The sequence below is a fragment of the Puma concolor genome, chromosome D3 (assembly GCF_028749965.1).
Source record: "Puma concolor isolate L17-30 chromosome D3, mPumCon1.1.hap2, whole genome shotgun sequence".
NCBI classification, from domain to species: domain Eukaryota; kingdom Metazoa; phylum Chordata; class Mammalia; order Carnivora; family Felidae; genus Puma; species Puma concolor.
The window spans coordinates 13,803,355-13,816,853 of record NC_141678.1 but is presented as its reverse complement, the minus strand read 5'-3'; the positions used below and the strand labels follow the sequence as shown (position 1 = coordinate 13,816,853).

The 13,499-nt window shown below is 43.6% G+C and overlaps 1 protein-coding gene across 3 annotated transcripts in view; it reads right to left on the bottom strand.

Annotated features, from left to right (window-relative positions):
- The window catches only part of FBXW8 (F-box and WD repeat domain containing 8), a 126,180-nt gene that overhangs the window by 32,766 nt on the left and 79,915 nt on the right, over positions 1-13,499 (bottom strand). For all 3 annotated transcript variants that reach the window (XM_086681790.1, XM_086681789.1, XM_086681791.1), the window contains exons 6-7: positions 7,484-7,680; positions 4,338-4,544 (exon numbers count right to left, since the gene is read on the bottom strand). In XM_086681790.1, coding sequence (XP_086537916.1) covers positions 4,338-4,544; positions 7,484-7,680 — 404 coding nt within the window. The remainder of the gene's footprint in view (positions 1-4,337; positions 4,545-7,483; positions 7,681-13,499) is intronic.

The window sequence follows — 13,499 nt, the reverse complement described above, 5'->3', positions numbered from 1 at the left end:
TAGGTATGGGAGAGCAGCGCCCGAATCCAAAGGCGCTGTGTTTCTGATTCCAAAGGCTCTCTCAGACAGATATTTCAACTTGTGATGAGTACAAGCAACCAATCCAGAGTCTTTTCACGTCCACGTACAGGGAATGATTATCATAGGAGACGTTAGCAATTATTTTCCAGCGTGATGTAAGCTGAGGCAGCAGGGCCAAGCGAGCGTCCTTGTCAAACATATTCCAGCCTTCTGGATTACTTCACTCGCATCTCCCTGATTAGGATGCGCGCCGCATGCTGCTTAATACAATCTGCCATCGAATGCCAAGTACTTCAGAACTAAATTAGGAAATATGTCCAAATACATAGAATGACGCTAAGAGCCCTAAGTGGGTCTCTCTCTTTCCTTTATGAGGCATGAGGCTCATCATCAACATAATGCTCTTAAATGAGGCAATTCTATCTTCTAACCCTCTACCTCTGAGAGCAAAATTTAATTCAAGCAGCAAAAGAATTAATAAAGATAATATGGTATCATAAATACCATTCTCATGGAGGAAGTATTTTTGACAGAGTCAGGAAATGTGAGACATACAAACAAATTTTAGAGGGATGTTAACAGAGGTGACACTGATTTTTACACGGCAGCATGATGGAGAGGCCAGAGTAATCACAACCACATCTTTTTTCCTTCAGTCACTTGGCAATGGCTACCTTTCAGGTCATCGATGCCAATGAAGGTAAGACCCCAAGAAGGCGATATCAAAACTCTGGAACCCCTAAGTCTGGGGATCCTTGCACACAGGCAAACCAAGATGTACTGGGACACTACTCTCTCTCTCTGAACCCTCCTACCTGAGCCGGAAATAGCTGAACAACCAGCTGTGTTTATAAGCCTTTTCTTTTTAATTTTTTAAAAAGCTTATTTATTTATTTTGAGAGAGCACGTGAGTGGCAGAGGGGCAGAGAGAGAGAGAGAGAGAGAGAGAGAGAGAGAGAGAGAATCCCATGCAGCGGGGCTCAATCTTATGACTGTGAGATCACGACCTGAGCCGAAATTAAGAGTTGGACACTCAACCAACTGAGCCACCCAGAGGCTCCTACAAGCCTCTTCTTAAGACTAAATACACTTCTGCTATGTTCCGTGTTTCATTTCCTTAGGAGACTATGTGTAGTAAGATGGCTAGGTTCTTGACAAGTGCCAATTTGCTGAAGTCTATGCAGAATGCCGTTGTCAAGCTCCAATGCCAGGAACACAACTGGTGTTCTGTAACTCTCTGTGCCGAACACACGTCCGGCTGGCTAGCTAGATGTGTGAATGGATGGATTTGAACCATTATTACTTGATGCTCAGACAGCTGTGGTGCCTATAAAATGCTAATGTGATCATCATACGGTGCAAGGATGTTCTCCTGCTAAACAAAAATAACGCCTCTGGAATACTTCTACAGGTTAGGGAAATTCTGGTTGCTGACTCAAATTCTGTGTCAGTATTTGGACTTCACTGTCCGCTTTGATCACAGTTAATCAATAACGGATTATAACTAAACCCCAGTTCTGTATCAGTAAAAATGAAGATAAACCAAACTCTCTGTTCTCATAAAGCTTTCATCTGAATCCTAAATATACAGGCCAGAGGCACAGACCCAAACCCCCCTGTGTATATAGCTCCAGGCAAACTCTACTGGTAATGGTCTCGCATCAACCTAATAAAATGTGCTGGGCCACATGCGGCCGGGCCACAGCACAGATGTAGCCAAAACATGGTACTCACAAGCACAGTGACACTGAGCAACGCACACGAGACTGTTTGGGAATTATGATATTACGATACAGGATAGCAGGAGGACACTAAAATCTCACAGTGTCACCCATAACATGGCTTAATTCACACAGGGATATCACATGACAATTTCAATTCCTAAAAATGCAGGTTTTTCTCAGGAAGCAGACAATCCATTAAACGCAATCAGACGGAAAGTGCTGCCTCCTCAAAAATGAGGGAAGTTTCATAGGGAAAGCCTGGCTTCCCTCACGTTCCCGTGGGCGGCACTCATGTCAGAGAAACAGCTCCATGCAAAGTTATTACCAAACTACGAACAACAACCGACTCTCCACCCACACAAGTGATGGAGGGTTTGAAGCCGCACTCACAAAATATTTGGATGACTAATGCTACCGTCAGATTTTGAAGAGGTTGTTAAACACGCTCTTGTAGCAAATTTATTTCCACTCTTCATTTTAAAACCCCGATGAAAAATACCAGGTAATCACTTATTTGAGGGACTAGAAACTTTTAAAAATGGATTTTCATAAAATCAATAGATTAATCAGCTGATTCTTATAATCAATGCTTTTAACTGGGTTGAAAAACCCAAAAGGCATCCCAAACAGCACTTTCTTACATCGATGTTGAAAGGATGCTCCCGGTCTAAATTTGAGCTCAACACTCTGCCCCTTTCTGGTTTCTCAAATATATCCACTCACGTAAGTCAAAGAGAAAGAGGGCCTGTTTATGAAAAATTTATTAAAGTATGACAAATTTAAACCAGGCTAGTGCTAAATATAACTATCATCTCACTACGCCGAGAACTTGAGAAATAAATGAGAACCAAAGCCTGAAAGTATGATGGATGAAAAGTCAGAAAGCAAACAGTCTCTCTTCTCTCAACAAATGAGCTCAGTGGGGACCAGAAAAGAAGGTGTTCTCAAAGCCGGAGAAAGGAAACTGCCTTAGGACACCAACTGTGGTCCCCTCCCCCACTTCCTAGGAAGGCACAGCACAATTCTATCATCGTCTATCTCGCCAGCTAAGCTGTGAATGTGCTCCAACAAAACAGGCCAACTTGAGCACAAAGGGAGTCCGTTGTCACAGTGAGGTTACAATAAGCCACACATATTTTCTGCCACTTTATTGCCTCTTCCTGAACGAAGAAGAGGTCCGTGGAATCCAGGATGCTTCAATTCTTTGAGCACTTACTAAGTTGCAAAACCAGTGAACATCTAAATGAATGAGATCTGACCTCACAGGGGGCTACACAAAGGGGAAACAGTATGTAAAAACCACAACCAGAGGCCAGACTTAAACTATGAGGGGAGGAAATAAAAGCGCCGTGATGGTAATGCTCGCTCGCCAGGCACCACGCTTAAAGCTTCACAGACAGGTTTTCATTTAACCCTACAATTTTACCAAGTAGCCACTGTTCTGAACTCCCTGGGGCATGAAGAGGGTTAAGCCACCTGCTTAAGGTCACACAGGGCGGTAGGTTACTACCGAGCTGGTACTGAAACTCAGGCTGTGTGCATCCAGAGTCGGCTCCTCCAGCTCCTGTGCTGCTCTGTGGAGAAGGGCTTCCTTCCCGAAGGAGGAGGGTGCTGTCAGAGGAGCCGCTGGCTCAGGGAAGTTCCTTCCCAGGGACTGTACCCATAGGCAGCAGGGTCAAGAGCAGGAAAATTGGAGAAAAACAAAGCAAAACAAAATAAAAAAACTGAATCCCTTTCTCCCGATTCCACTGGAAGAGAGAGAGTTCTACAAATCAAGTTTAAGACTAACTACTTGGCTTACAGTCAGGCTAGTAAAATGCTAGGTAGTGATAAAATTTAGTCATCATGCAAAGAATTTCAATTACAAACTTGTCTCCTTAATTCTGGCTCAAGGATGATCAGAAGGCACTTTTATGCACTACTGGTGAGAATGCAAGTCTTGCTGCAACCCTTACCACCATCCCGAGTGTATACCTTCTGCCCAGGCAACACAACCGCTGGGAATCTATCCCAGAGATCGACCACACAAGGACTCGCAAGAGTTGCAATATGCATCGTAGCACTGCCTGTAATCGCTGAGACAGTGAAAGTGACCTAAATGCCCACCAGCGAGGGGGCTAGATACACAGACCATGGGTTGTAAGCCTACGCCAGAATCCTAGCGAGACGGAGCATGGTATGTGGTGACGTGGAATGCCCTCCAAGGCTTATTACTGAATAAAAATGTTGGGTACAGAACAGATGTATACTATAATCGCATTTCCACAAATATGGTTTTTGGTGCATAAATGTACTTCTAAACACATTAAATTTTTCTTGATACCTAAAAAATGCTTAGTTTCTTCTGTGGAATGGGGCTGGGGGAAGGGAGGAGAAAGGAGACAATTACTTTCCATTTTACATCCTTTAGAAGAGCTTCAGGGTCTGTTTTTTGGTTTTTTTTGTTTTTTTTTTTTTACCATGCTAAATGTATATGGTCTGAATACATCTTAAAAATATATAATATCAGAGAGCCTTAATTTTTTAATTGCCTTCTAAAAAATAAAAACCGACGTTCTTTTTCGTTGATTATACACCCTACTATTTCTGTACCTTGTTTCCTTCGTATACCCATCCCAGACTCTTCACACCAAAAGCAGCCTGGTTGGCTGAGACATCCAGACACGTGACCGGCTGGCCATAGACGTAATGGAGGGTTCTGGCAGAGTCTTCAGCTTTCAGCAGGTACACCAGATCTCCAGCTGTGGCCACTGCCACAGGATACCTTCCGGTATCTGGAACGATTTCAAGGTAGTCAACCTGTGAATGGGGAAGAGTTACACAGTCTGTCAGGTCTCACCTCCAGCTCATCCTTACTTGGTCAAAAAACACACGATGCCTCCCAGAGGTCACTAAGACCAGCGACCTAACAGAAAAAGATGGGCAAAGAAACAGCTCATAGGAAAGGAGAACACAGTTCCTACACTAATAAAGAGATGCTCTTTGTAAAAGAAACACAGTATGTTCCTAATAAGAGAAATACGAAGTAAAAATTCACCGAGATACCATTTTTACCAGTCATAGCAGTAAAATCCATTAGCTTGATAGGACACCGGTCTGGAAGTAGAGGGGAGACAACCATATTTGTGGATCCCACTTACGGTTGGTGGGATGTAATCGAGTCCAACTTCTCTAGAGGGAAATCTGGCAATACTTACACGATGTCAAACGCACATACGCACTGAACCAGCAAGTCAGTCCTAGGAATTTACTTACAAATAAACACACACACACACACACACACACACACACACACACGCACTGCATACAAGGTTACCTGCTGTAGCACGATGCTGTCATAGCTAAAAACTGGAAACACCTACTACACACGCCTTACTAAGGGGCTAATTAACAGGAATACCATGTAGTCTCAGAAAAAAGCATGATACAAAATGGAATCATCTCCAAGATAAATTTGGGGACAAAAAGCAAGGAAGGGGAGTAGCAGGATTCACAGTGCACTAACGTGCGTGGAGGGCGGCAGAGGGAACACGGTGTGCGTGGCTTGTGCAAGCGTAAATCTGCTAAGGATGGCTGCCTGCAAAGAGGGAACAGAGTTCTTTGATGGGGTGGAAGAGAGATTTCTCCCATAAACCTTACTGCCTTTTAAATTCTGAAACATGAGAGTATAAGAACTATTCAAGATATTAAGTTTCCTTGTTTTCTTTTTTTACAAGAAACTGAATCAAATCCCCTCGGTTCCCAATCAGCAAAATTCACATTTTAGCATTTGTGCAGGTACCAGAAATGTGCAGCTAAAAGGCTAAAAAGAGCGGCGTTATCCATCCTCTGCTGTTTCTAGGTCATCGAGGGTATGATACCACCGCCACGGTACTCCTGACCGCACTAGCGCGACCGCTGCCTCTGATCTGCACGGCAACGAGGCGCTCCCCTCAGGCATCACTTGCTTTTCTACTTCCCTAAGTGGCACATTTCTCCCGAGCACATTTCACACCAGGTTTTCACCTCCTTGAGTAAAATCTCAGCGTACAAAAGCAGGTGTGCCAAACTGTGTAATCGTGAAAACCACCGCGTGAAAGGACAGCGTGGCCCTGACAAGAAGCCAAACGAGTTCAAAAGCCTGAATCCTAAGGACTGTCCAGAGGAGCTGGAGGGACAGTATACATCCGGGGGCCTCTGCTGTTAATCCTCGGGCCCAAGAGTGTGAGTGTGAGTGGTGCCCCACCCCCAACCTGCCCAGCTGAGGACTCATCACAAAGGAAGGACGGAAGGGCTAGGCCAGTGCTGCAACCCAGGGAAGATGGCCATTGGGATTCGGGGAGCCCACCTGGGAAGACAAAAGTGGCTCTCATGGGCTGGGGGAACCTTTTTCAGGGAGGCACGGCAGCCCCTCATCCGAGATGAGAAATGAGGCCTATGCTGCCAAGCAGTTGTGGCTTGCTTTCTCTCCCTCCCATTCTAAAAGTCATTTCTTATTTCCCTAAAATTAACATCCTCAGCCTAGCTGTTTAGTTTCACTTTATTGTTGGACTTCTGACAGACCAAGAGGCTCAGACTGAGTGTGGTGGTGCCATTTGCCAGAAGCTGTAAACTCCTTCAAAAAGCTTCCAGTGGGTGCCAGGATGCCACTTTATTGCCAAGGCAGGATTTACCCTTTACGGAGGAACTCACATCTTAAGTAACTGTCTGCATTCGTATAATTATTGCTGGTCTAGAATGTTCTTTAGGCAGACACCAAATAATAAGCACTACGGTAGTTTTGAGAACAAAGAAAGATGGTACTTCACATTTTTCTAGTAAAACCCCCGAGAGGAGCATCAGACGGTTTGGGGGGAACACCACCCACAGGGCAGAAACTGGTCATTAAAGGGACAAGAAGCTTACGCAGGCGAAGTGCTGACATCATGGCTTTTTAGTTACTCAAGGCTAACAAGATCTCCACCAGGGGGAAAAGGCAGAAAAACAGGATCTGTTCCGGATCAGACCACCAATTCGTTATTCAACACTGGCTTTTCTGCTCACTCTACTAGTGCCAAAATCGAGTTTGTTTACATTAAATCCAAATTTAGCGCAGATTTGAGCACTTCCTTCTTACCGCGGAATCACCTCCCACCGTATAAAAGTGGAGGCTCACGTGTAACTGAGTATGGAGATAAGCTCGACATAAAGAACGCTTCAGGTTGGCTGAGCTTCACGCATGACATCCTGGAACTCGGCTGCCCAATTAACACTGACTTAAACTTGTTTTCACTCAGGAGTTACTCTTAGTTCCAGGTGAGAAAATCTGAGGCGGAAGAAAGTGTAGGACGGAAATCTTCCCTCCCATATGGACTGGGAAGGTACCACTGAATTCATTTTCATCATTTTCACTGACAGGATGGGCCAGAAACCGAGCTCCCATTTCCAGAGGCGAACATCTCATTTTAGGTGAAGGAGGCTGAGGACCACAGTGACGAGAAACCCCTGGCCTGGAGGTCAGCCCCGAGATCTGAATCTCAGCTCCTTAGCTCTGAGATCCGGGGCAAGGCGATACACTGCTCTCAGCCTCTATGGGCTTTTTGGTAAATGGGGGAAAAGAATACTATCTACCTATTTTGCAAGGCTGCAGTGAGATTTAGAAATGTAAGGCCCCCAGGAAGCCCCGAGGGAATGGGAGCTGCCAACGTCATTGCTATCTGTTTGATCGGACCCAGAGGTTCTAAGAATGGAGAATCAAATGACTGGACTAAAAAGCTCACCAGTTTCTGAACTTCGAACTCTGCCGCGATCTGCCAGTAGCCCTCGTCGTTGGGGCGCAACATTACAACATCAAAAGCGGAAGCTGTGGCAACCGTTGCATCTTCCTGGCTGAGGGCTAGTGCCTGTATTCTTGCGTCATGCTCAAAACGATGGATGGGATACTTTCCGGTCCTTAGATCCCAGATATTAAGAAACCCTACGTAGAGAAAAACAGCGCAGGTAACTTTAGATTCGCTTAAAACGCACAATTATAAAGTAATCATGCAATATAAAGAAAGTTAAAAGGTAAATGACAAATTTGCATCACATACAACACAGGGCCGATTTCCTTAACAATGAGCTTCTAAGGTCCAATAAGGAAAAAAAAAAAAGCAATTGGAAAGTGAGCAAAGGACAAGAGCATGCTGGTCACAGTAAAAGAAATACAACTGGGGGCGCCTGGGTGGCTCGGTTGGTTAAGCGTCCGACTTCGGCTCAGGTCATGATCTCGCGGTCCGTAGGTTCTAGCCCCGTGTCGGGCTCTGGGCTGACCGCTCAGAGCCTGGAGCCTTTTTCGGATTCTGTGTCTCCCTCTCTCTCTGCCCCTTCCCCGTTCATGCTCTGTGTCTCTCTGTCTCAAAAAAAAATAAATGTTAAAAAAAAAAAATTAAAAAAAAAAAAAGAAATACAACTGATGTACAAACGTAAGAAAAATGCAAAAATTCACTCACAATTAGAAAAATACAAAAACAGGGGCACCTGGGTGGCTCAGTCGGCTGAGCATCTGACTTCAACTCAGGTCATGATTCCATGGTTCATGCATTCCAGCCCTGCATCGGGCTCTGTGCTGACAGCTCAGAGCCTGGAGCCTGCTTCGGATTCTGTGTCCCTCTCTTGCTCTGCCCCCCCCCGCCCCCCCTCCCCCGTTCACAGGCAAGCGCATGCGCTAAGAAAAAAATAAAACACTAAAAAAAAGAAAAACACAAAAACAGTAACAGAATATTATTTTTCATCCATCAAATTGACAAAGATGAAAAATTTCGTAAAACATTTTGTTGTTAAGGCTATAGGGAAATAGGCTCTATTTTTTTAAATGCTTATTTATTTTGAGGGGGGAGAGGGGCAGAGAGAGCGGGGGGGGGGGGGTGGAGAGAGAGAGAATCCCAAGCAGGCCCCACGCTGTCAGTGCAGAGCCCGACCTGGGGCTCGATCTCACAACCAAACCATGAGATCATGACCTGAGCCAAAACTGACTGAGTCAGATGCTTCACTGACAAAGCCACCCAGGCACCCTAGGCTCTATCTTAAATTGTTGGTGGAGATATAAACTAATTCACCCAACTTGGGAGGCAATTTGATGATAATGTACCAAATTACGAATGTCTATAGGATAGTCGCTGAAATGTTTTTCATTATGTCAAAAGATTAGAAGCTATCTAAATGTGCACCACAGTTTGAAATTTAAATAAAATGAGGAGTTAAAAAGACTGTGTCAGACTTATATATAAGCTATCTGAAAGATCAACAAAATATATTATTAAATGAAAAAAGTGAAGGACAGAGTAGTGGTATAGCAGGTTATACTACTTTCGTGTTTTAAAAAATTTACACACACACACACAAACGTATACACAGACTATCCTCGTGTATGGAAGGATACACAGAAACTGTTACCAGTGCTTGGCATTGAAGGAAAGAAACCAAAGAGAAGGGACAAGAGTAGGAGGGCATTTTACTATATATCCACTTGTATATTCTGAAGATTTTCCCTAAAATTATTTTTACTAAAAAGATAAATTTTATAAAATGTTTTTATGAGACAATTAACAATAGCAGGACACACATCAATTGCTGAATACTTTGCACATATGGCGCTCCTAATTCATTCTCTTAATTGTCCATTCATGCAACAAATAATTTTTCCCAGTTTTATTGATTATAGTTGACATATAAGTTGTACGACACAACAATCTGATATATGCATACACTGTAAAATGATTACCATAGTACATTATTAGTTAATACCCATCACCTCACACAGTTAACAAATTTCTTCTTCCTTAGAATGAGAACTTTTAAAATCTACTCTCTTAGCAACTTTCAAATATACGGTACGGTATTAACTGTGGTCGTCGTGTTGTAGGTTAGATCCCCAGAACTTATCTTCTAACTGGAAGTTTGGACACCTTTTGACCACCTTTACCGATTTTTCCCACACCTCCGTCCCCAGGAATCACAAATCTGCTGTTTCTGAGGGTTTTGTTTGTTTGTTTGTTTTTAGATTCCACACATAAGTGAGATCATACAGTATGTGTTTTTCCTCGGACTTATTTCACTTAGCATAACGCCCTCAAGGTTCACCCATGTTGTTGCCAATAGCGGAATTTTCATGGCTGAATAGTATTCCGTTGGACACGTATACCACAATTTCTTTATCTGTTCGACTGTCAATGGACACTCAGGCTGTTTCCACGTCTTGGCTGTCATGAATAATGCCAATGCTGCGGTGCACGTGGGGTGCGGACGGTTCTTCGGGACAGTGAGTTCATCTCCTCTGGACATATACCCAGAAGTGGAATTGCTGGACCATATGAAATCTAGAGTTCTAGATTTCATTTTTTGGGGAACCTCCAAACCGTTTTCCACTGGTTGCATAAATTTACATTCCCACCGACAATGCACAAGGGCGCCTTTCTCTCCACATCCTCACCAGCATCTGTCATCCCTGGTCTTTGATGACAGCCATTCTAGCAAGCGTGAGCTATCAGGCAGAAAATTACTGAGCATGTTATATACGGGGCACTGTTCTAGATGCCAGCAAGATCTGAAAACAGCCACTAACTTGTATTTTACATCCTTCCTCACACCACCCTCTTCCAGCCGCAGTGAGCACTGATGCTTTACTTTCCATCATTATCAAACGTGAGCTTAACTATCCTACACTTGCTAAAAACCTTGATCTACCTACACACCCTTCTCTCTCCAGCTCCCTGGATGCTGCTACCCAGATGAATTCCTCTTACACACACTGGCTGTGTGTCTCCACCTTTCTCAAATGGTCTACAGCATGATATCCAAGTTTTCCAAGTGGTCTTCAGACCAGAAGCCCCAGCAGCTGCAGCATCACCTGGGGGCTTGTTAGAAATGCAGATTTTGGGGCAACAGAAACTTGGGATATACGCTCAAGTCTGAGAACCAGTCTGTCTACAGGAACTTACACTCTTCTATCAGAAACAGAAACTTTTCTGTACCTGGGATGACTTTCTTCTTACCCAAATTCTTTTCATCATTCCCACCCACTTCTTTCCCTGCCAATATGTATCCAAGAAAATAATTACTGTCTGCATCATACTGGATAACGTCCTGCTCCAATTCCCACTGATTTTATTTTTCAAAGTTCCCTGAGAAATGATTGGACAGAAATAACAGTCTGTGGTTATTTGAGTTCAAATCCAGCTCTACCACTTGCTAGCAGAAGGTCTTGGGCAAGTTACTTTAAGCTGTGGGCCTGTCTCTTCATCTACAAAACGGAAGATAACATTACCTACTGCACAGGACTGTTGGACAGACGAAAGGGGAAAAGCCACACAGAAGGCTGGAAATAGGCCAATCATTTTTACCTTTCATGTGTTCTAGAAGGCCTGCCATGTTGTAAAGCATGTTTACAATCTACTAATAGTGCAAATTCCCTCTGTTGCTCCTCCAAAAATCTAATCCTACTTCCTACAACTTCCTGTTACCCAAAACAGATAAAGCTCTTTCACGTTTCTTCTCTCGGCAATCCAAGTGCTTTGAACTTAGGATCTTACCATAAAGCATCATTCAGTACTAAAAAATACAGTCAGAAGAAAGTAATGCATGTAGGCTGCTTTGCAAGACTTTGAAACCGCCAGCAGGCTAGGTAGGTGATGACAAACAGAAGCGGAGCTTTCTTCAAGTTAAATGTCGCTTCAGACGTAAAACAGCGTTCTTTTCTAAGAATTACGATAAACCAAGGGGATCCGCGGGTCACACACGGCTCCACGACACATTCCCCTGGCAAATCTTTTGGCAAGTCCTCCCCACTCTCAGAAGAAACAGAGATGCTGCAGAAAACGCTGAATACACATTCAATAGGAGACAGGCATACTCCAAGATGTGCCTCCTCCAAGCACTTCTGCGTTATGTGTGTTTGCCTTTGTTCAGAGACGTCACAATAAACAGTCACGAGAGAAACAAAATTTGCAATTTTCACAGAGCTTTTGAGAGTGAGACATTTTCATTTGTCTCCTCTCATTGAGTGCTCACTTCCATTTTGGGAGGAACATCATTATCCTCATTTACAAAAGAGAACAGAAGCTCCGAGTGGTTAAACAACTGGTCCAAAGCCACTTGGTATGTGATGAGGCTGGGCTGGAATTATGCTGGGAAAGTGCGGGATGTGCGGCTGCCTCTCCAAGTGCATAAAATAACCATGAGCTCCACGAGCAAATGACGTAAACTTGCCTGGATTCTGCCAAATGTGGAAGTTACTCAACCACGGCTCACTCTAAGCACACATGGAGTTTATCTATAAACACATTTTTCATTATTAATCAACTACTCGGTTTTGTCGGCATCACTATTCCAACAGAATCTTGTGCAATAAAATATCCTTTGCTGCAAGGTTGAGCTTCACAGAGCCATCCTAAGAAAGGTCTTTTTGGAAAATATATTCTAGGATTCCCTCAATTTAACGGCCACATTCTTTTCTGGACTCCCACAGCGTCGTCATCTTTATCAACTCTCTCTACTCCCTTCAACCACTAAGCATATAAAACCTTGTCAGCCCCTTCCTTGTCGACAGCACAGTCCTCCAAGACCACTTTTACACGTGTGAACATTTAAAACTGTCATGTCCTCTGAACGAACTGACCCTTCGTTGTGTGAAATGTCCCTCTTTACCCCTGGTTGTGTTCTTTGCTCTGAGATCTTCTTTGTCTGCTATGGATATAGGCATTCCAGCTTTCTCCTGATTAGTGTTAGCACTGTATATATTTTCCTGTCCTTTCTCTTTGCCTTGTGTCTTCACATTTGAAACGAGTTTCTTGTCGACAGCATATATACTTGGTCTTGTTTTTAACTGGAGTGTGTAGACTATTTCCTTTAATGTGGTTATGGGCAGGAATGGGTTTTTCCTACCATTTTGCTATTTGTCCCATTTGTTCTGTGTTCCCTTTTTCTCTTTTTCTGCCTGCTTTTAGATGGAGTATTTGCTTCAACCGAGTATGTGTTTATTCCATTTGCGTTCCCCTGTTGGCTCATTAGCCCAAACTCTTGTTGTGTTATTTTAGCCCAAATGCTTCAGCATTTTAGCATTCATCTTTAACTTATCGGTCTACCCTCCAGTGACACTGCCCCACTTCATGTGAAGAGGGCGAGCTTCACTGCCACACACTTCCATTTCCTGCCCCGCAGCCTTTGTGTCACTGTGGTCAGGCTTTTCGTTTCTATGTGTGTGATGAACCCCATGTACATTATTGCTTTTGCATCAGCAGGCAATTAATCTTTAAAAAAGGACTCAAATAGTAAGAAAAAAAAAAAGCCACGTATACTTACCCATGTAATTACCGCATCTGGGGCTCTTCCAATATCACTTTTAACATTAAATCCTGCAGCTGTTGCAAGATTTGCAATTTCACTTTGCAACTGTGTTGCTGGACACTTGACCCAAAAACACCCGGGCAAGGTGGGCAGGAAGAGACACAGCAGCGAATGGGGAGAGATGTTTGGGTGGAAGCTAGTTTTATAAATGATCAATCTATTCGTTAGTAGTTACATCATGGCTACTCTTACAACCTCAGAACTGCAGGGACTTGAACTACCAATACCTGAATTATAATAATGTCTTGTAATATTGTAGCTGACTATCACCCACGTTAACCAACATTTAGTCAAAAGGGAATTGATGTAATAGTACAATCAAGTATTTACTGAGCCCCGGCTTTGGGCCAGCCACTATTCTAGGTAGTCGGGAAACTGCGGCAAATAAGACAAAATAAAACAAGAAAGTCACTG